At 33.9% G+C, this 22,726-nt stretch overlaps 1 protein-coding gene across 3 annotated transcripts; it reads right to left on the reverse strand.

Moving 5' to 3' along the window:
* Positions 1–238: 238 nt before the first annotated feature.
* On the reverse strand, positions 239–22,726 carry LOC136028011 (E3 ubiquitin-protein ligase MARCHF5-like; the record flags this gene model as incomplete). 3 transcript variants are annotated; one of them, XM_065705585.1, is given in 6 exon segments in its annotated part: positions 239–429; positions 2,120–2,241; positions 8,447–8,558; positions 9,453–9,552; positions 12,521–12,539; positions 21,514–22,726. In XM_065705585.1, coding segments are annotated over 3 exon segments (389 nt in total), but the record flags the coding sequence as incomplete, so codon positions are not given.

A 22,726-nucleotide genomic window follows, 5' to 3' on the forward strand; every position in this document is an offset into this window, starting at 1 on the left:
TACCCTTTGTTGTTTTAGCAGGCTTTTCTATCTTTGTTTTGTCATGGCTGGTCACTTTGGCTTCAGATCTTATATTCATCGAGATTACAAACAAGACTCAAAAGGAGAACACCAAAAGATGTATAACAATCACAAGTAAAACATCTGTTTCTTCAATCTTTTTCATTTGGCAATATTTCATCTCGTCGGTCTTATCGCTAAAAAAAAAGAAAGAAAAAAAAAGAAAGAAAATACATACTTGAACAGAGGCATCCAGTCTTTCAAGACTCGGGTCTCAGGAACATATGTACGCAAAAATTTCGAAACGGGCTCTTCCCAATTAATAAGATGTGAGGCACCAATCAAAACCGAAATAAATGGGAGACCACCAAAGATACCAACTGGCCTCATATTTTTCAATACATTCACGCCTTCCGTCCTTCCGTAGACCTTCCGAGGAGAGGAAAAATAAATTATAAAAGAAGCACAGTATCAGAAACTGGAATTGAATTAAAATAAAGAAAACGGGTAATTGGGCCCGTATTTTCCCTAATTCCGTCATTCCGTAGACCTTCCGAGGAGAGAAAAAATAAATTATAAAAGAAGCACAGAATCAGAAACTTGAATTTAATTAAAATAAAGAAAACGGGTAATTAGGCCCATATTTTCCCTAATTCCGTCGTTCCGTAGACGTTCCAAGGAGAGGAAAAATAAATTATAAAAGAAGCACTGTATCAGAAACTAGAATTTAATTAAAATAAAGAAAACGGGTAATTAGGCCAATATTTTCCAACACATCATGCTTTCCGTCATTCCGTATACCTCCCGAGGAAAGAAAAAATTAATACAGCATCAGTAATAAAGCGAAAGCAGAAATAACGTTTCGTTTAGGTATAAAGAACTCATTACTTTATAATTAAAAAAAGAGACTTGAATAATAAAAAGAAATATATATGAATATATGAAGGTACCCTTTTCCCTTGAATAGGAGTCCATAAACAGCAAATTGTTAGTTAACTTTCAGCAGTAGCATAATACGGACAATGCTACCATGTCAACCAAGGCCAAAAGTCTTTCGAAAAAGGAGTAATGAAAACATTATATAAAATAAGATGTGTGAATGTGCCAATGTATGAACCCTAAAAATGAAACTACTGAACCAGTAGCAGTTTTCAGGTCTATTTTTTGCAGTATATTACTTAAAACATAAATTTTGGAAAAAGAAGTTTTTAAAAGATATGTAAAAACCGTATTAAACTTAAGATCAGAAAAACAAAACTTACAATAATTCAAACTCAAAATAATCAGAAATTACCAAAAAAGAATGAATGAAACTCAACCCTCCCCCCCCAAAAAAAATTAAATAGAAAGTCATAGCGAAAAAAGTGCGATAGGTACTAATATAAATAAATAAATAAATCTTAAAACGAGTAAAACGTAACTTGTGTAGTACTACTTCCTTCCCCATCTGTAAAAGTTAAAACCTACTACGTCATTGGCGCTTTATTGAAAACGAATAATATTTTAAATATTTTTTTGTAATTAGTGCAACGTTGAAAATAAACATAAAAACTAAGGTGAAATTAAATTTTGAAGTGATGAACTTTCACAATTAATATCACTCTATACTAAAGCCCACAGAGGGCCTACCTTTTACTTGCACTTCCAAAATAATATCTAAATAAACCAGATAAAATAGAAGAAATAAAGAACAAATATATCATGAATAGTTATGAATGAGAGCGAAAAAAAAACCTCGCCGTAATAAACCAGACATTTGTAATTTTATCCATAGAACACCCTATTAAGTACTCTTATGTCACACAAAGAAAACGTTATGTCTAGTATAAAACGACCCTCCAGATGAATGAACCAGAAAATTGTATATTTATAGCTAGGGCGTATCCAAGATTTTTCTTTGGGAAGGAAACAGGAGAAGTATTTTTTTTCCCAGGGGTTTTGTTTGATTTAGGTTACAAAAAAGATCTGAAACGTATCAAAAATTTGTCTATACACATTTTTTTCGCTTTCTACAGGTCGGACAAAAATTACAGGGGGGAGGGCAAACCCAAAAATCCCCACCCCTAGATATGGCCTTGATTATAATATACTGATTATAATATACGTCTTTAGAACATACCTGAAGAACAGAGATAGCTCCAAATGACCACAAAAAGGAATAAGCATTACCAGCATAAAAGACATAAGACGAGAAGGATGAAATGTTGTGATAGATCCTTCTAAAAAATTGCAAATAAGCCGCTAAAAAGTAAAAAAGCGTTAAAACTGACTATGCGTTTCCCGAAGATATGAGTGGATTTAGTCTAGAATTAGTAGGCTATAAAATTTGCACGACAATATAGGTTTAATGCCTGGCACGTACGCAGGGGGAGGGGGCCTTTGGGCCCGCCCCCCCCCCGAAACTTTGTGAAATATTAGATTTACCCATGGTTTCTTGGGATTTCTGGCAAATTATTAAGAATCTAGATACATGTGTGAAGCCTTTTCGGGGGATTTTACAGCCTGCCATTATCTGGTCAAGTCACTGCCCAATTATTAACCCATTTTATGTCGAACTTTTTACCCTCTTTGGAGTAATTAGCAATTGTGCTGTTATTTTTTTTTTGTAAAGAGAGTTTGCTTTCCACAGCAAAATAGAATTATCCTTGATATTAGGGCTTTTATCCCCCCCCCCCTCTTTCAGGTCAAAGTACAGCTTTTAATGGATCAATTTCGGAAACTGTCATTTTTAATTGAAATCTACGTTTCTGCAACAAAAGAACTACCACCCACAGCATCCATATTGCACTGTTAATCCTAAAATTTCCCTTTCAGTGGGATATAATAGATTAATCACTGGTTCTAAATCGTTATGAACATAACCCGAGCCTAAAACGTACTTTTGAGGCTTCTGTCTTCTCCCCCCCCCCTTCGCTACAATACTACAGATTAAAGTTAGTCTGTATTTTCCGATATACGTGCTTTTTGCATTACTAAATAATAATAAAAAAAAAACACTTTATATCTGCTGTTTCGAAGGTTTTGCCCCCCCCCCCCCGAAAAAAATCCTGCGTACGTGTCTGTTTAATACATTGCAAATTAAAAATTTGACGAGCCAGGATCTAACTAAGAAACGCATTATATGAGCGAGAGTACCTTCAATGAAAGGGGGTTTAGGTATGATAAGAATTCAATTATAAATTGATCAAAGAAATAATTTAAAAATTAAATTATAAAATAAGATATAAGAATTAGAGAAAAATACACAAATCGACTCTTTTCTCCGTAATAATAGATAATATTAGATTTTGAGAATAAAAAGAAATAAAGTGGAATTACGGAATAATTGAGCCTCGACTTTACAGTGGCAGAATCTCTCAGTATTAGGAAATATTACGGGGTATAAGAAGCAATCAGAGAAATTGAAAGTTGGGTGATTATTTGAGTGAATTAGCAGACTTTAAGATAACCTTCAGTAGCGAAGGTTATAAGACAATTTCAGGAAAATTTGTCAGTGTTGAGCGCACATTTTATAAGGAAAGTGAGACACCCCTGGCCTATTCGGCAATCGGCCTAAGTGGAAATTACATTTTGAGTACCAGTACCTGGGGTGGATACATGATTTTTTTTTTGCCGGGTAGTGTCCCTGTTTGAGTCTTAGTCCAGCTAATCGACTAGTGAAATATTCACACGGCTATTCATTTTACTTTCTCGTTCAACCCTTGTTATCCCACTTTTCGGAGGTATATTTCGCTCACTAAACATTGTTTTAGCAAAGGGAATTTGAATTCGCTAATTAAGTTTGAATAGTCCGACTATTCCAAAGATTAAATTAATTTTTTTTAAGGAGTAATGCCAGTTAAGAAAGATAACATTTGATGTATAGATTATAAGATACCAGCTTATTTATGGAGCAGAAGTTGGGATAGAGGCTCTTCTGAAACATGTTTAATAATGACAAATTTTTACGTAGGATCGAAGTTATATGTTATAAAGATAGCGACAAAGACATTCGAGAAAAATTAGCGAAACAGTATATCGCGTTTTTTCATATGGAATTGGCAGCTTTAAAAAGGCCAAGGAAGCCATTACGAAAAAAATTACAAACTTATAAGGAGATTTTTGAAAGAGTTGAACAACATCCGTAAGACATTCTTCAAGAATTGCATTTTCTAAAGAAAAACAAGTAGTATAGAAAATACTTGTAAACCTGAAAAAACTTGGTAAACCAAAGTATAGAAAGTATACAAAAAACTTGGTAAACCTGAAAAGCGTATTCGGGATCTAGAAAATGAATTAGATCTGATATACCCTTTTACCCAGGAGAAAAGTGTCGCTCGCGAAGAGCATGAGGAGGTGGGGGAAAAATAAAAACAAACCTGCGATGAGGTAAATAAAAATCTTAACCAAGTAGAATTGGAAATTATTGGAAGGCATCTTTTACTAAAATGAAAAAACTCTAGAGCATGAAAAGTAAACAGCTCTACCTTACATAAAATAGAGGTAGAGAAAATAGGAGAAGCCCGTAGAGAAGTGGAAGAAAGGGCTTAAGAAACCCGTAGAAGGGCAGAGGAAGAGAGAGATCACCAAGAGTTCAAAAAAAAAACATGAAAGGTCTAATAGAAACTCGCTGGAGAAATTTGAAAAGCGACTTATAGGCTCTGGGAGGGTCATAATAATTTGTCGAAGGATCGATTGAGAAAAATTGAAAATTATCAGACATTAAACGCTATGACAGAAAAATATGCCACTTCATTTACTGGAGGGGGGGGACCAGCCGACAAAAAAATTAGGGAGTCAAAGCATTATCGTCTAAAAAACGAAATCCATAATATTTAAGCTCAGAATGCTAATAATCCGGTAAAATGTGATTCTTCAGAGCCTTTTTCTAAAAATTACCATGAAAGAGATGATAAAGTAACCCATAAAAGAACAAATTGGGCTATAGCCTATAGTAAAGGCAATATTAATGAGCATGTGAAATCACATAGAAAGAAGGAAAATTAAATGAAAAATTGACCAAAATTGTAATTAACTCCAGTAGTGAGCAAGCTTTTGTGCGAGCTGACCTAATTAATAAGACAGAAACAAACCATATGGATACGATTACAACAGTATGTTATTATAGAACCAGTATGTTATTAAAGCAACAGTATGTTATTATAGCATTATTTAAGCACCAATACCCCTTTGCTTGGGTGAGAATAGCAATCGAACCCGACTCAATAATAACCAAAACTCTATAAAAACGGAATTTTGATACCAATAGTCACATCAACAGAATCGTATTTTTATGCTAATTTTAAATATATAAGTTTCATCAAATTTAGTCTTACCCATGAAAAATTAAGAGCCTGAAAAAATTAGCCTTATTTTAGAAAATAGGGGGAAACGTCCCCTAAAACTCATAAAATCTTAACGAAAATCCCACCATAAGATTCAGCAGATCAGAAAATTCTACTGTAGAAGTTTCAAGCTTCTATCTACAAAACTGTGGAAATTTTTATATTTTGCACGAGGTCCTTCTAGATATCAAATTTCATTAAGATCCGATAACCCGTTCGTAAGTTAAAAATACCTCAATTTTTCTACTTTTTCCGAATTAACGGTCCTTCCAACCCCCCCCCCCCACAGATGGTCGAATCAGGGAAGTGACTATTTCTAATTTAATCTGGTCGGGTCCCTGATAAGCCTGTCAATTTTCATTGTCCTGGCTTATCTGGACGAGCCCGAACTAGCAAAACTACAACTGACAGACAGACCGACATAAATTTAAATTGCAATTTAGGAATCTAGGACTTGTGCTTATTTTTCCAGCCAAGTTTCCTCCCGAACCCTCCCCTCTAAGCGTTTTCTAAGATTTCCAGTTCCTCCCTTCGACTCCCCCCCAAAGTCACCAGATTCAATAGGGATTTAAAATAAGAGCTCTAAGACACGAGGTCCTTCTAAATATCGAATTTCATTAAGATCCGAATAACCCATTCGTAAATACCTCATTTTTCCAAATTAACGGTCCTACCAATCCCCCCCCCCCAGATGGGAAGTAACTATTTCTAATTTAATCAAGTCGGGCCCCAGATACATCTGCCAACTTTCATTGTCCTAGCTTATCTGGAAGTGCCCAAACTAGCAAAATCGGGACCGACAAACAGATAGACAGACCGATAGAAATTTAAATTGCAATCTAGGACTCTCCTCCACTCTCAGCGTTTTCCAAAATTTAAGGTTCCCACTCGGACCCCCCCCCCACAATCTTACTGGACCTGGTTGGGATTTAAACAAAAGTTATGAGACATGAGGTCCTCCTAAATAACAATTTTCATTAAGATCTGATCACCCGTCCGTAAGTTAAAAATACCTCATTTTTTCTAAATTTTATTAACTCCCCATCCTTCCCAAAATTAGAGGGTCCGATCCAGTTATGTCAATAACGTATCTAGGACATGTGTTTATTCTTCCCACCAAGTTTCATCCCAATCTCTACACTCTAAGCGTTTTCCAAGGTTTCCGGCTTCTCCCTCAAACTCCGCCCAATGTCACCAGATCTCTTTGAGATTTAAAAAAAGAGCTCTGAGACACAAGGCCCTTCTAAATTTTAAATTTCATTAAGATCTGATCACACGTTCGTAAGTAAGAAATACCTCATTTTTTCTAATTTTTCCGAATACCCCCCCCCCAGCTCCCCCAAAGAGAGTAAATCCTTTCTGGTTATGTCAATCAAGTATCTAGGACTTATGTTTATTCTTCCCAACAAGTTTCATCCCGATTTCTCCACTCTAAGCGTTTTCCAAGATTTCAGGTTTCCCCCTCCAACTTCCCCCAATGTCACATGATCCCGTCGAAGTTTAAAATGAAAGCTATGAGACACAATATCATTCTCAATATTAAATTTAATTAAAATCCGATCGCCGGTTCGTAAATTACAAATACCTCATTTTTCCTACTTTTTCCGAATTAACATTCCTCCCATTCCCCCCCCCCAGATGGCCGAACCGGGGAAGAGACTATTTCTAATTTAATCTCTTCTAGTCCATAATATGCCTGCCAAATTTCATCGTCCTAGCTTATCTGGAAGTGCCCAAACTAGCAAAACCGGGATTGACAGACAGACAGAAATTGCGATCGCTATATGTCACTTGGTAAATACCAAGTGCCATAAAAACTAATTGGGCCTTTTGTCTGTATATACTGAAAAATGACACTAGTGATTATCTTCTTCAATACATGCTAAAAACAGCAAATTTTCAGTTCCCTTGAGCTCCTTCGTGAATCATCAGAACTTGCTCCCCACTCAGCAAAGCACAAAGAAATAGCTGACGTAATTACAATGAATAGTCAATAAAGCTTTCAAAACTCGGTTTGGTATTTGATAACAATCCCAATGGACAAATCTATGCTCTTTCACAGTAAAAAAAACATTAAACTGGGTCAAGCAGATTTTCTTCAGTGCAACTTTAGTACGGGTTGTCAAATACTCATCTCTTTCTTTATATTTTTTAATTTATTGTTCAATTTTTCCTTTCATTCCTGTTACTACCTACTGATAGTTCAAATTTTCCTTTAGTTCCTGTTAATAACTACTTTTAGTTCAACGTTAGTATTACTTTACAGATAACAGTTGCATGGGGATAAAAAAATTTATTTGATGAAAAAAAAAATACAAATCAAGGAAAATCTCTGGGGATTCTGGTCGACAGTTGCATAGGGATAAAAAATTTTATTTGATGAAAAAAAAAAATACAAATCAAGAAAAATCTCTGGGTATTCTGGTCAAATATACAGCCTAATTTTTTTTTATTTTTCTCGTCAATTTTTAAAATTTATTTGACAGACTGATTTTTGAACTGGGGAATTGAGAAAAGTTTCCTCTGCAGTTTTCACTTCGACTCCACGTCGAATTTTCATAATAAAAATATAATATAATAATAATAATATAATTTCCATATAATAAAATTTCACAACCAATACAATTTCAATATAATAATTACATCATTCTAAATTTTATGCAGTTTGCGTTCAGTCTTCTCATATAGCCTATTTTTCAGATTGATTTCAGATTCGTGCAGATTGATCCATTCTTTGGAGGGAAGGAGGACCCCTGGTTAAAGACTTACGGTTTAAACAATTAATTTTTCTTTTCAAATTTCGATATCAATATACCTAGTAAAAACAATGACACCATTTGTCTACCAATAACAATTATAGTTTTATTTTTCAATATTCTCAGGTCCTTTAAGCTTAAAAATAGGTCAAAAAGTGAAGTTTATAAATCATTTTTTACAGCTGGTCCTGTCAAAATCAGGATAAATGACTCCAAATGGGGCTTGGCAGTGGCAGTGACTAAAGGCTTTGCTCCAGTTATACTTTTACTAATCGAAGAAAAAAATAGGCTAGGGAAGCTAAAAAAAAAGGGGGGTGGAAAACCAAAGAGAACATATGGAAGAGAACATAAAGGATCGGGTCTTACGGCAATCACTGCAAATATGGTATCTACATCTGCATTCTGGACACCTGACTACTTTGCAAAAGTCTCCATCTTGCATACCAGATATCCAAACTAAAATACAAGATTGATGGACCTAAAAATAGAATAGTCAGCAGCCATCCTTCTTCAAAATAATTCCACTTAAAAAAAAAAAAAAAAAAAAAAAAAAAAAAAAAAAAAAAAAAAAAAAAAAAAAAAAAAAAAAAAAAGCACTCGCATTCTGTTTCAGCAATACAAAATGTCATATAATTATTTTTTCTTTTAAATAGGTTTTTAATGATTATATCCATGAAAGATATTCATTTTTTTAATTAAATAATCCCTGAATTATACAGGCAGATATGCTCAGTATCCCTCAATGTGGACCTCATCTGAATTACAAAATAAATTAAGCGACCAAACATACAGTGCTGATTTCTACTAGCAAAATCAGATTTCTACTTAACAAAAATGAGCTGTGATACTCAAAAGGTCTATGAGGCTGCTCAAAAGTCTAGCTAATTAACTTCTGCGTTTTATAATTTTTATTAAAGCAATCCCCCCTCCTTTATTATTTGTTAGACCTTGCATTTAAAACAGGAGGAAAGAAAAAAGAATAAAAATAGATTTGAATTCAAAAAAAAACGATAAAGAATTATACATACCATAATCAAAGCTTTTCATTTCGAATCCACGAATCTTTAGAAAAGAAAAAAAAAATAAGTAAAGAAAAACTGACTCAAAACCTGAGCAGAAGAAAAGACAGAAAATTAACTTCTAAACAAAATTGACAGAGGAAAAGTATTAAAAAGAACAAGTTAGAAACGGTCCATCTGCAGGGCAAATATACACCGCAAATGCGGGGCAGCATAATCAGAATTATCTATTAATATCAGCAGATGAATTCTATCCCCTCCTCCAACTGTAATAAGTTGAACATGTGTACTCCTATTAAGTAGGGCCAAATAAAAATCTATCCTATAATTTATTAACTGAACAAGAAACTTACCCATCTAGTGCCAACTGTGCATTTGCATGGGCTTACCCATAAATTTGGGTCTTCATTCTCTTCTTCTATATCCAAACAAATCCAACAAGTCTTTGGAACGCTGTAAAAAGAAAAAAAGAATTACCAGATGCCAGATGATAACAACTTTAAATTACAAAAATATAAAAATTCTAGATGCTACATTTAAAATCATTAACATACATAGAGAGAGTGACTAACATAAAGAGAGAGACAGTGAGAGAGAGAGAGAGAGAGAGAGAAAGAGAGAGAGAGTCAAAAAGTCAATTACAAGGCCAAGGGTACGTCGTTTCGTGCCCATTTCCTGGAGATTCATGTCTACAGTTAGTTGGCAGATTAGGTCAAAGGCCTTTCTGAAATCTACTGGGCAAATGACAACGAAACAGCTACCTTTTTCGAGCCATTGGAGGATGCAGTCAAACATCGGTAGATTTGGGAGAAAAATAAGAGGTACAATTTGTTTCAGAATAAACTGCCCATGGTCCTCAGTGGAAGGGCTGCAAGTTATGACCTTTGCCCATTGTTTAATTTCACCCGAAAAGGGAATTTCTAGATAAATCAAGAAACTGATTAGAGATTAAAGTCTTATTCAAATGAAAGAATGATAAGGAGAATTTTTCAGGGTGAATTGTCCATTAACAATTTTACAGGGAAGGGGATTCTCAACCAGGATGGAACTATCTGGCGAGAATTTGACGGAGGGGGGAGGGGGTGTACACTTTGCGTAGGATGAAATTTCCAACGATGAGTTTTCTGTGAGGGAGAGGAGTATATTTCATAAAGGGCGAGCCAAATTTACCAGCATTATTTAAAACATGAAAATTAAGCCATATAAGAAGGTGTAATTACTAACAGCTTTAGCATAAAGAGCAAGGTACTGAGGAAAAGGTACGATATGAAGGACAACCCTTCATATCGTGATTAAATCTACCAAAGCTAATACGCAAATTTTGTGTTAGTTTTTCATGTACACTGAGCCAAATTCAAACCTCCATTAGTTGAAAAACGTTCAGAAATTAAATGAAACAACAAGTTTTTTTAAACTGAAATTAAAGAGCAACATTAAAACTTTAAGCGAGGAGAAATTATTTTGTATATGAAAGGGTCTGTTCCCTTCTCAAGGTCTCGTTCTTTACGCTTAAGTTTTTTGGATAAAAAGGTGAGTTGTGACAAGAGTCAGAATTTAGCATAAGAACGAGGCGTTGAAGAGGGGAAAGCCCCTTTCATATACGGAATAATTTCTGTTCGTTTTAAGCTTTAATGTCACTCCGTACTTTCAGATAAAAAGAACTTATTTTTTTATTTAATGGCAAAAAAAAAACAAAAGGTTGACAGTGCTGAAAAATAATATCTTAAAACACGTAATTCTTAAACATGGATGATTGTTCAAGCGTTTTTTTTGGGGGGGGGATCAAAAAGAAGTTTGGCAAAAAAAATATGAAAAACAGCTTGAAACACGATCCTTAAGTCCCAAATATCGACATAAATGCTGAAAAGAGACCAATCACCTGCTGATCCTAACCACCCAGATCTGAAAAGTATTTTTTTCTTTTTTAGCTTGGCATTTTCTTATACCTTGGCCAAAGACTGGTTAGATCTTTGGAAACATGGTAGCGAGGAAGTTGAAAAACTGTAATTGGAATAACAATAAAAAAAGAAACTGCCGCACAGACGTTTTTTTAGGCAAGTGAAATTAAAAGCCATAACTACCCTCCAGGCTTGAGACAAAGAGCATGATTACATGTTTGAGACAAAGAATATGATTACAAAGAGAATCTGTGGACAAGAAGAAGTTCCTGCATGAGGTTTATGCCTCTGTTGTCTGTTACAGCGAGAGCGTGAGCACAGAAAACCATACCAAGCACTTTAAAAGGGAATACCAATTTCACTTGGAAATTACTACTACTACTAGCAATAAATCACCACAGCACAAAGCCGTCTGAGGCCAACACAGCTACGCACGATCCTCCTCCATCCCAATCTATTCAAAGCCTTCCTCTTTACACCTTCTCAAGAAGTCCCCTTTTCATTTAAATCTTTCTTTATAGCATCCCTCCACCCCAGACAAGGACGACCTGCTTTCCATTTGTCTTTGACCACTGGCCAAAAAGGACAATCTTCGGCAATCTTTCATCCTTCATCCGCAGAATGTGCTCTAACCATCTCAAACTTTCTTTCGTTATAGCTCTAGAAAGTGGGACTGAACCATCCTTTTGCGTATTAAATACAAAAAAACAAGTTTTTTCAACTGAAAGTAAGGAGTGACATCAAAACTTAAAACGCACAGAAATTACTTCGTATATGAAAGAGGCTGCTTCCTCATCAACGCCCCGCTCTTTACGCTAAAGTTTTTTACTGTTTTAGAAAGAAGAATTGAGAGAAAGAGTCAAACTATATTCCACTTGTGTATCTTTTGGGGAAAATAAAGCTCAATACATATCAACTGACGCAGCAACAGTTTTTTCTAAGGTATGGCAGTTTACTACTGTCATACTTTTGAGTAGTATGCTAAGTAACTTTGCAAAAGGCTATCAATATTGATTTCTAACAAGAAAATAGTATAAAAAGCTTATAGACAGAGTAGGCAGAATGTACTTAAAGGGGATCCTTGGCGCTCCAGAAAATTCACACAATTTTGCAAAAGGCTTATTCTTTCATTAGCAGCAGTTATCTTGATTTCTTGCGGCACAGTTTGATAATTCATTTGAAGTAGGTCATAGCAATAAAAATTATCCCCTTTGCACATCTTCGTTTACTTTTTAACATCTATTAAGATCCTTCAGTTTTAAGTTAAATTCCAGTTTATAAACATTTAAAAGATTTTAGAAAAACAGATCTTAAATTTAAGCAGAAATTCTAATCTTTGCTACTGAAATGAAAATATACAAACACGCATAATACTTCAATAAGAAAGCAGAAAAAAAGAACCAAAAACAATTTTAGCACTGAAATAAATATAAGATTCTTAATATTTTGGCTTAACATCTAGATGCCGAAATATTATCATCAGCAAAAAGACAAAACAGTAGGCAAAATATTCAATGACTTACCGTTTCCAAAGAAAACCAGCTAATGAAATAAAAATATGACCATTAAATTCCTCATTTTATGCTGATTAAAGATGTCATTTTTGCTTTTCTAACAATATACCGCACAGTCCTGTGATTTTCTATCTATATCTAAAGGATAGGATAGAGGCACCAATGATTTGACAGTGGAATTTTGGAAGAAATTTTTCTTCAAACCCGGACAACGCTACTTAGTCTTGACTTGGAACACCATCTCTTGAAACCGCCGTTATATTTTGACAATACAATAAATAGACACTATATCCAATACACTTACATAGGAAAAGAATATTCAATCCAATCAGTTTCCTGCTTTCAACTCAAAATGAGCTCCCAACAATTTTTTGCTATGTAATGTTTGAACTGTTATTACTTGTTTTTTTCTTTCTTTTCTTTCAATAAAAGTTGGGATCAGCCAATGCATCATAATACATCTGACCTTTTCTAGAATTTTGCCACATTACCTTTTTCTTGATAAAATTAAGTTAAAATGGCAGTTAATATTATATTGATGAAACTATATTCCAAGTGTCAAGAATTCTTGTCAGATGTAGTGGAATACAAGACTGACTAAAAATGTTCATTCAGCCGAATTCAAACGTAGATAACTTGTCAAATTCTTTAGACAGCCAAAGGCTCTATCAAAATATAGGTGACTCTGTCAAAACTTTACTGAATATGTAAAACAGATGAAAAATAATTGGTGTTAAAATTCAAAGTCCTCTACCAAAAAAATAGTTGTTGAATTTACTGGTACTTTCTAAACAACAAGAGATTTAATGATTATTATTCTTAATAATATTTTACATTAAGAAACATTAGAAAAAAAATTCTAAAGTAGTTGTACTGATTGGATGCCAGATGCTACAATCATCTGAGGAACTGTCCCTTGGCCTAATACTATGTTCATATATTTAACATTTGACTCCATAGATCACAACTTCCTAATTCATTTATCACTGAACATTTTTGAGGTAGAACCTCTCTTAGTAAATTTTATATATATATATATATATATTGGCTCAAATAAATCCCAAGTTATAAAATACAAAAATATTCTCTCTGAACCCATCCCAAAATAGCTTAGAATTCTTGAAGGAACTGTGTTGAGTTCCTTCCAACAAGACCTGCTGATCCTTGAAGTGTCCCGGTCAAAATCCTACCATGTCGGAAACTTCTAAGAATCTTAAGAAAGAAATGCATATTTCAGAGATTTTGAATTCTCCAGACAAGGATAATCAAAACTAAAATTTTGAAATGGATTAAAACTGCAGATTAACGTCAAAATGGCCAAATGTTGACAACATTTTCACTCTGAACAACAGAGCAATCTTCCTGTACCATTAGAGCTGAGAGACAGTGGACTATTTTACATAGCGTTTATAGACGCTATTCTTGCGGTAATTATTATTTTATTTTTCACCCACACAATACATAAAGTAAATATGGCGAGTAAGAATAAATATAAAAAAACACAAAGAGAAAAACAAATATACACGCAAAATCAACGAAAAAACGGATAAGACGGTGGCGAGGGGATAGGCATGCAAGGGCATTTAACTGCCCTATTTTCTTTGCACATGTAAGTTTCCTTAACTGAGGGGATATAAGGTTGGATTTTTCTGTGAAGAATCTCCAACTTTAAAGTTATATCAAAAACTGAAAATTTTCTAACAAGAGTCTGGTTATTTGCTCAAGGTGGAAGATAGAGAAAAAATTTGCAAAATTTGAAATAATTTATCAAAATTCTTTATAAATTACCATTATTAAGAAGAAAAGACCTGAAGGATAAAGAACAGAATTATCACTGAAAGTAGAATAAAGTTTGGCCAGTGCACATCTATTATAGTTCCCTCTGTTTGCAACAATCTTTGCATAGCCAATCTGAATCTTTTTACTTATATCACAAACAGTATGCTAATGTAATCTCAAAAGATTGTTAGTAATAGAGATACCAAGCCAACAAATACAACCAACAAGAGGGATAGTGAAGTTATTACAGTGAAGGGGAGTAGCAGAAGTACAGTTATAGAGAAGAAACTCATATTTATCTATATTAAGTGAAAGTGAAACTATCCGATAAAGCATCACAAACTATAGAGACCATTTGGGAAAGACCCTTTTTGGAATGGCTAATCTGAAGCAAGTCGTCAGTATACGCAAGATAAGAAACATCTGCAAGACCAGAAAGGTATGCACCTGAAATCTTAGCCAGCAAACATAAATACAGATCTTCAAAAGTGTAGGGGAAAGAACATCACCCTGCCTTACTCCTCTTTGTAACCTTATAATAGTGTCTGGCACAGATCTTAACTGAAGAAAAGAATTTGAATACCAAAACCTAAGAAACATTATAACAGATAGATTGACCCCAGAAATATACAAAGAAAAAAGGAGCTGACTATGGACAACACTGTCAAACACTTTCGAAAAATCCAAAGCACAAATATAAAGAGCATTTTTCTTGGAAGACTTATCAGCCAGTAAAGAAGACAGAATCTTATGCACATGCTGACAACCCATCCCATGCCAAAAACCAAATTGGTTTTCACCCTCATTAACATTTTTAGTCAAAAACGGTAGAAGGATATACTCAAAAACCTTACTAATATTACAAGAGAAAGAAATAGGTCAATAGCAAGAACAATTAATTGGTGACTTTCCCCTTTTTGAAATTGACAAAACAATGCCAAACAGAAAACTCTCAGGTATGCTTGAAGGACACAGACACATTTGAAAAACAAGCTGAAAGTGAGATACTTTCAATTATTATATACTGTGGAAAGTTTGACAGTAGCTGATTCACAAGATTCTTCAGCCGACTACAAGCCTTTGCGAATTTAGACAAGGATCTGATCAAGTATCCTTCATATGGGAGATAAGAGCTTATAAATAAAATACTGTCAACACGCAGAGCCAAAAAAATTTGTCAGAGTAGAAGAGTACTGGGGAGGGTAGATGAATGTCCTGTTTAAAGACACAGGCTAGTCCACTGGAAAGGCGACTGCCACACAGTATGATGCTGACTTTGACACAACAAAAATTCAAACTAAAAGCAGTGACAAGATGCTCCTGGAGACATACCAAGTCAAAGGAACCAAAAAACTCATCCATAATAAAATCTTTATCTTTGGTACCATTTATATTAAACGAAATAACTAAAACTGATGCACTCACAGTTGTAAGGTGGCGTTGCACTTTATCTGATTATTAATAGCAGGGCAGGAAAAGCTATGGGAAGGGTGTTTCGGGCTGCAGTTTACACAGTTGGGATTGGCAATGCAGGGCTCATCTTTTGCTGATATGTGCGGCCCTCCACAAAAAGCACATTTTGGGAGAACGCTGGGACAGGAGTTCTGCAGATGGTCTAATGATTGGCATTTAAAACAGAATTTGAGTAGGTCCTTAAACTCGTAAACAGGACAAATTTCATAACCCGTCCTGAGGCCATGCTTGAAAAACGTAGATTGGGCAAAAGAATCCAAAAATTCTAGTTTCACAGACTTAGATAGGCCCATTCTTTTAGCATCTTTGATACTGTGTTGGCTTCCAAGAACCCTAATATCAACATCGTTAGGATTATTATGTGATATACCAAAAAACTTGGAAACCACTTTTGTTGTAGTACTGGAGATTACATTCTGGATTGACAAGCAGAAGTCGTCCCTAGCAGACTTGTCCATATTGATATACCCCTTGCAATTGATGGGCTTTATATTAAGTACTAGTTTATGCCCAGTAATCTGGTCTATAGCAGCTTTTAGCTTAAGAGGATCAGACAAGGCATCCAGCATCTTTGAGATGATAATGGTTACATGTGAATCTAGCATTGAAGCTGGCTTGGGCAATTGTGGGAAGCTCAATTCATAATTGTCAAGTTTTGAAGACTTTCCCAAAACAACTTGATGGAGCTTGTTAAATTTTGAGAATAGAGAGGTGTAGGTGGTGACAGGGAGGCACAGTACTTCTGTAGGATACTTTATGACATATGTCAGAAAAGCAGTGTCAGTTTTGTCAAGAAATTTCAATATAGTAATCATGTTGATGAAGTGGCTAACCAGTGAATTGTTTCCTGTCCAAATAGGGCAATCTTCATGACCCCAACAAAGCTGCCACAATAACATCTTTACCACCTTGACCAAATTATATGCTACACTGGGGAAAAAAAGAGTCATATGGTTAACATTACCACTTAAGATTATTAAAAATTACAACATCAAGGAATGTAACATGTTTCACTAGCATTTTTTGTTGCTTATGATTTAGGAAAACAAGAATAGATTTCAAGAATTTTAAGAAATTTATTGCCATTACTTTTGACTTAATGGAATGTACTTTCATATGTAGATTTTTAGCTTTATCCAAAACATGGGTTAGTATTCTGAGTGGATTACTTTTGATATTTCTATGACATTATTCCAAAGATCAGCAAGTCATCTACATATTAGCATCTTTGTGGGAATCCCTTACCAATCTCATTGATCATTATTACACATAAGAGTGGTCCCAATAAGGTTCCTTGAGTAATTCCACACTAAGTAGTAAGGAGCTCAGAGATAATATTTTTCGTGTTCTATAACTTAAGATCTATTTGAAATAAATCCTCTAATAAAATTTACTAGGAGAGGGTCTACTTCAAAGTTATTCAGCAATAAACAAATAAGGATGTGATGGTCAATCATGTCAAATTTTTGAAAATATGAACAAGGTGTGAGACTCTCAGATGATAACTATAAGGTTTTGAGCCCCTATGATCAGCTCAAAATAGGAATTGCCCTAGAAATGATGATTTAACTATGAAAGAACATGCAAAAAGTATCAAGTGCTATGTCCAGTTTTATCCTAGCTAAATTATGTTGAAAACCACAAATTTACTGGAAATACATTAGGCAATTAGGATCATGAGGGGCAACCACAATAATTGGACAAGACATAAAACAAAACATATAATGATGTCAATTTGATTTTCTTGGCATGTTTTCTTTAGAAATAGTCAGCCAATTAAGTATTTTCCAGAAATGTTTTTTTGTTATTGTTCCACTGTGCTACAGAAACATCTAGACATTAAACTACAATTTTATTTTAATTGTAAATTGAAAGATAGTTAAATCTATGAAATTATTCAGATCACAAATAAAGTATAAAAGTAAACTCAGAATACTATTTTAAATCAAAACTCCAGTTATAAGAAGATGCTTCCTTACAGTACCATTTTCAATCCACAATCATGGATTTAGATTTCAAGCTCTTTTGTTGGTTGCCAAACATTTTAACATTACATATTTTTGAAAACTTACATATTGATTAAACAAATATTGTCCAAGTTTTGTTCTTGGTGAATAAAAAATAACTTAACATTAACAACTCAAGAGTTGAAATGTAATAAAATATAAGGCATTTTTTTTTTTTTTTGAAATGATTCTATCACCATAATTTTGACCTAAGAAAGTCACCATGAAATTTTTTTAATGCCTTTTTAGTGATTTTTATCACCATATTATGCACCAAAATATTATTGATATGTTTTTCAAGTGGCATTAGGCATATATTAAATAAATTCCTAAACTATTGGCCTTGACCCCAAACAGGGTCTTGTAGAAAGATTCAAGGATCACAAAAGATTTGAATGGATAGCATCTAAGCACATAAATTTATAACATCTAGATGTGTATTTGGGCATAGTCACACTAACACACTTATACACAAACAAAGCATTAAATGAGCATGGACGCCCACACCTACACAATAATGATTCATTAAAACTGACTGTAAGTGTTGCTAGAAGGTGAGAGAGAACATAAGCCACAACCTTTGAAAAACAGACAAAATAAGCAAGAAATTTTGAAAACACAAACCAAATAAGGCAGACAATGTTTCACCCCAATAAGTTAGAAATAATATTGATAAACAAGGAACAAAGATAGATCCTTTAAAAAAATAAGCTTGGTTACTCTTGGATAGAATTTTGAATTTCAAGCCCAAAATAGGCCTGATAATGTTTTGCCTCAAATCTGGCTTTGCTTTTACCTTATTGTTTTACCCTTGGTTTTTCCCACTTTGCTTTCACCAAAAAATAGCCATTTGGTGTGATCCATCAAATTGCTTTAATTTTTGGTTGTAGGTTAATGCGTTTTAATGATTCAACAGTTGAGAAGTATTTTTGAAGGCTTCTTGAATGTAATGTAGCCTATGTCTAAAAATACACTGGTCAAAACTAACAGCCATCCTAATGCAAAGAAAGATTATATATCTGGTTTATAGTCACATGAAGTTGATAAGGGCCATGAAACATGACCCTTAAAAGTGGCTGGGGAATACACCCTCCACAATTTTGAGCACCAAAAGTACCAGAGGAGCATACTGGAACTAAATTTCAACAAACAAATCCCAAACACAATTTTCCATCAACAGTTTGACTGGAAGTACAACATTAAAACTATATTTAACACCACTGCTTGTCCTAGACTAGCCATGATAGTCAAAGACTCTTATAAATCAAAGCCTACACTGCAAACCAGTGCCTGATTAGAGAAAATGGCACAGAAGACAAGCAAAAATATGGCTTTACACCATCAAATTTGACTTTGAGCTGATCAATGGGTCCAAGAAAAATGGTCCTAAATGGGACCCTTTATTTACTTATTCATCCAACACCTTGTAAGCATATCATACAAAATGAAAATCAAAAAGTAGCAACTGCTTGAATGTTCAACAAAAATAAATGGTTGATAATATACATCACTGTAAAAAGAGGTGTTTACTAACTCAGTTTTAAAACTAGGAACAGTAAAAACAGTGACACAAAAATCAGGTAATGAGTTCCAAAGTTTTATTGATCTATTTACAAAAGGCATCTATTTTGGATTTTGGTGATGAGGGTAAAATTTCAATGTGTTTTACCTGGTTGATGAATAATAGCTTCTTTGAAAGAAAATTTCTGAATCCAAATTTACAATGTCATTTACAATATTATGGACACTTAGAAGATCAGAATGCTTCCAACAGAAGTGAAAACTTGGGAATCCTAACACCTCTAAAAATTTTGAATATGACAAATGCTTCAGGTAAGGAATTAACTTTGCAGCAGATCTTTGTACTGATTCAGTTTTCTTCCTATCATCTTTATTTATAGGGTAACATATTGGAGAGAAATGTTCAAGGATAGGACAAACTTTTGACTAAAATAGTTTAAAAATAATTTTTAAATTAAACTTCAAAAATACTCCTTTAATTCTGGACAACATAAACCATGCTCTACCCCTGACAATCCTTAACAGATCAAATACTATCCCAAGATTGCAGGTAGTCCTCACGTCTGGTACCTTGGTACTTCCAATCAAATAGTGAGGATGTACAACAACAAAAGAGAGAATAACGAGGACTTTTTTCCCAAAACAGTGAGCCAACAAAACCTATTTGAATATTTTTTGGCCCTATATCTAAGGGCTGTCTTCAGCAAAGAAAATAAAAAACAATAAGTTTTTTTTTATTTAAAACAGTGTTGGTTCACTGTCTTGGGAAAAAAGTCCTCATTATTCTCTCTTTTGTTGTTGAATTATGGAAATGCAGTGTGGTTTTCATCATTATTTAAGTGAGGATGTGAATTTCCAACCAGCCCTCTATGGAGATAGTGCATAGCAGCACACTTTGAAATGTTTAAAAAAATATAGTTTACCCTCCGCCATTTCCTTAAACTTTCTATATCCTCCTGGAGTATTTTTCATCTTGTACTGAGCCAAATCTCCTATACAACTTCACATCATCAGCAAAACTTTTAGCTATATAATTTTGTATAACTGATGGTAGATCATTAATGTATATGGAGAATAAAATTGGACCAAAGCAACTACCCAGTGGAACCCTGCTACTAACTAATATACTTGAGGATTTTGCCTGTACCAACAACAACAGCTTGACTTCTACCAATCATTAAACTTTCAATCCAACTATGTGTATGCTCACCAAGATTTTGGAGTTTTGAAGCAGCTTAGAGTGGCATATTTTGTCAAAAGTCTTACAAAACTCAAAATATATGTAATCAAATAGGTCACCTTTATCAGCAGACAGCTGGAAGTCTTTTATGACCCCCAAAAGTTGAATACTACGTGAATGCTTCTGCCTTTATGCATGTTGAGCCTCTGACCATAGTCATTTTTTTAAAGTGTAATGGTATATAATTAACCAAAATTTTACATTATTCTACAAATAATATACCAGCAAAATAAGCAACAAAGGATTATTGAAAAGTTGGATATATATTGTATTATTTCCCTATGACAGACTTAAAGACTGTTGCTCAAATTTGGACAGTTTGAGGCTATAAGCATATATTTCCAATTGAAGTTGGAAGTTTTATCTGTGGAAGTGTTCCAGGGTACTATAGTCATCACACAGTCTTTCCATCTATCAACTAGAGCTCCTTAGTCAGTTTAAGCTGGATAAGGAGCACTATGGACAGCTTTTTTCTTCAGCATATTATTAAGTGCCACCACAATCATCATTGTATATATAAATAGGAAATGCAGTCAGCAAGGACAGAAGCCTATATTAAAGAACAATAGCCTATCAAATTGAGTATACCAAATAATCTAAACTGATTGGTTGACCATTGGCAAAAATTTTCTGTTCTTACATTTTGATTAGTTTTATTGAGGGAGCTCACTTGGATTTTTATTTCTTATTTATTGCTGGCTATGTTGCACCTATAATTGTGACAGCTGAGTATTGAGGACTATTTGTCAAATTTCTCAATTCCAAATTTCTTCTTGGTAAAATTCTAGTTAATTGACTTCTTGCTATCTCAGAAAGGGTTTAGGTTGGGAAAATGGAACTTCCAGGGATGAATCTACAGACTAAAGTGTGTCCTGGGAAGATATTTTACAGTACCCACCTCCACTTCTCCCTCTAAAGGGCCCTGAAATTTGCCTAAATGACAGGTCTATACCTATTAAAATTTAAAAAAAAATACATTTTACCTTAAATTTCACTTACTAGTTGCTTTTTCTCTGCCTTTAGTTCTGCAAATGCAATTTCTGTTATATGAGTAGAGTTTCTCTTTCTTAGGGTTTCTGCTGTACATATTTATCAAGAGTTCCTTAAAACTTATTCTCATACAAGGAGAATACATTGATCGAAATTCAAGAAAAGCTCAGCATAGGAGGAGAGTGATGCAACTGTAAACAGGATTGTTTTCTCTTTGTCATCTGTGATTGACTATTTTATATAGTCCAGCTTCTGTCTCTGAACATTCAATATCTTTATTTTTGGTCCTTTAACTTTAGCCGAAAATCAATTTGTTAAGTTTATGGAAGAATCATGTTAAACAAAAATCAATGTGTTGATAGTTAGCCAAAAATCAATTTGTTTTTAGACAAAAACCTTTTGAATAAAAAAGGTGGAAACAATTAAGTATACTGCAAAAACTTTGGAATTAAACATTGTTGTTATTAAAAGATACTTCTTCTTCTCAAAGAATCAAGAATCTGTTTCTTCTTTCTGAGCATAGAAGATTCGTCTCCTTCTCACAGAATCAAGAATCTGACAAGTTTAAGAAACTTTGCTTTAAAGAAAAAGAAAAAAAGAAATCAGCGTCTCTTCTTCAAGATTCGAACCCAATGAAAAGCATTATCAAAGGTCTTGTTATGCTGCTTAAATTTTGCACAGGTCCTGTTCAGCATCAGAAAGAGAGAATGTTTTAAAAAGTCCTGGAATCGACCCCATTTCGATGTATATTTCCGGAATTGTATGAGAGCTATAAAATGCGAGTTGGCTAAACGTCACTGTTTATATATGAAAAAATAAACGTATATATGCTTATATATGAAATGAAAGAATAATTTGGTCCGAGGCTAAAGTATAATTAATTGAAATTAGAAACTAAAAGAGATTTATTCATATTGTTTGATTTATTACATCGTACATTACATTTATTTATTATATAGCCTTTTTATGAAATAAATTCATGAAATTAAAAAAAAAATTAAGGGAATGAAAAAATTTAAACTGAATTGAGATTGATTTATTACTATTTCTAAGGTTAATTTTGATACTCTATATTACATTTAATACAAACTTTCTCGTCTTAATTTTCATCTGTGAATCAATAATTCATTTATAGCACGTAAAAAAATTTTGTTCCACCTTGTACCATGCTTTCGATCTATTTTGAACAAAATATTGTTACGAATA

The sequence above is a fragment of the Artemia franciscana genome, chromosome 1, assembly GCF_032884065.1.
Source record: "Artemia franciscana chromosome 1, ASM3288406v1, whole genome shotgun sequence".
Classification (NCBI taxonomy): Eukaryota; Metazoa; Arthropoda; class Branchiopoda; order Anostraca; family Artemiidae; genus Artemia; species Artemia franciscana.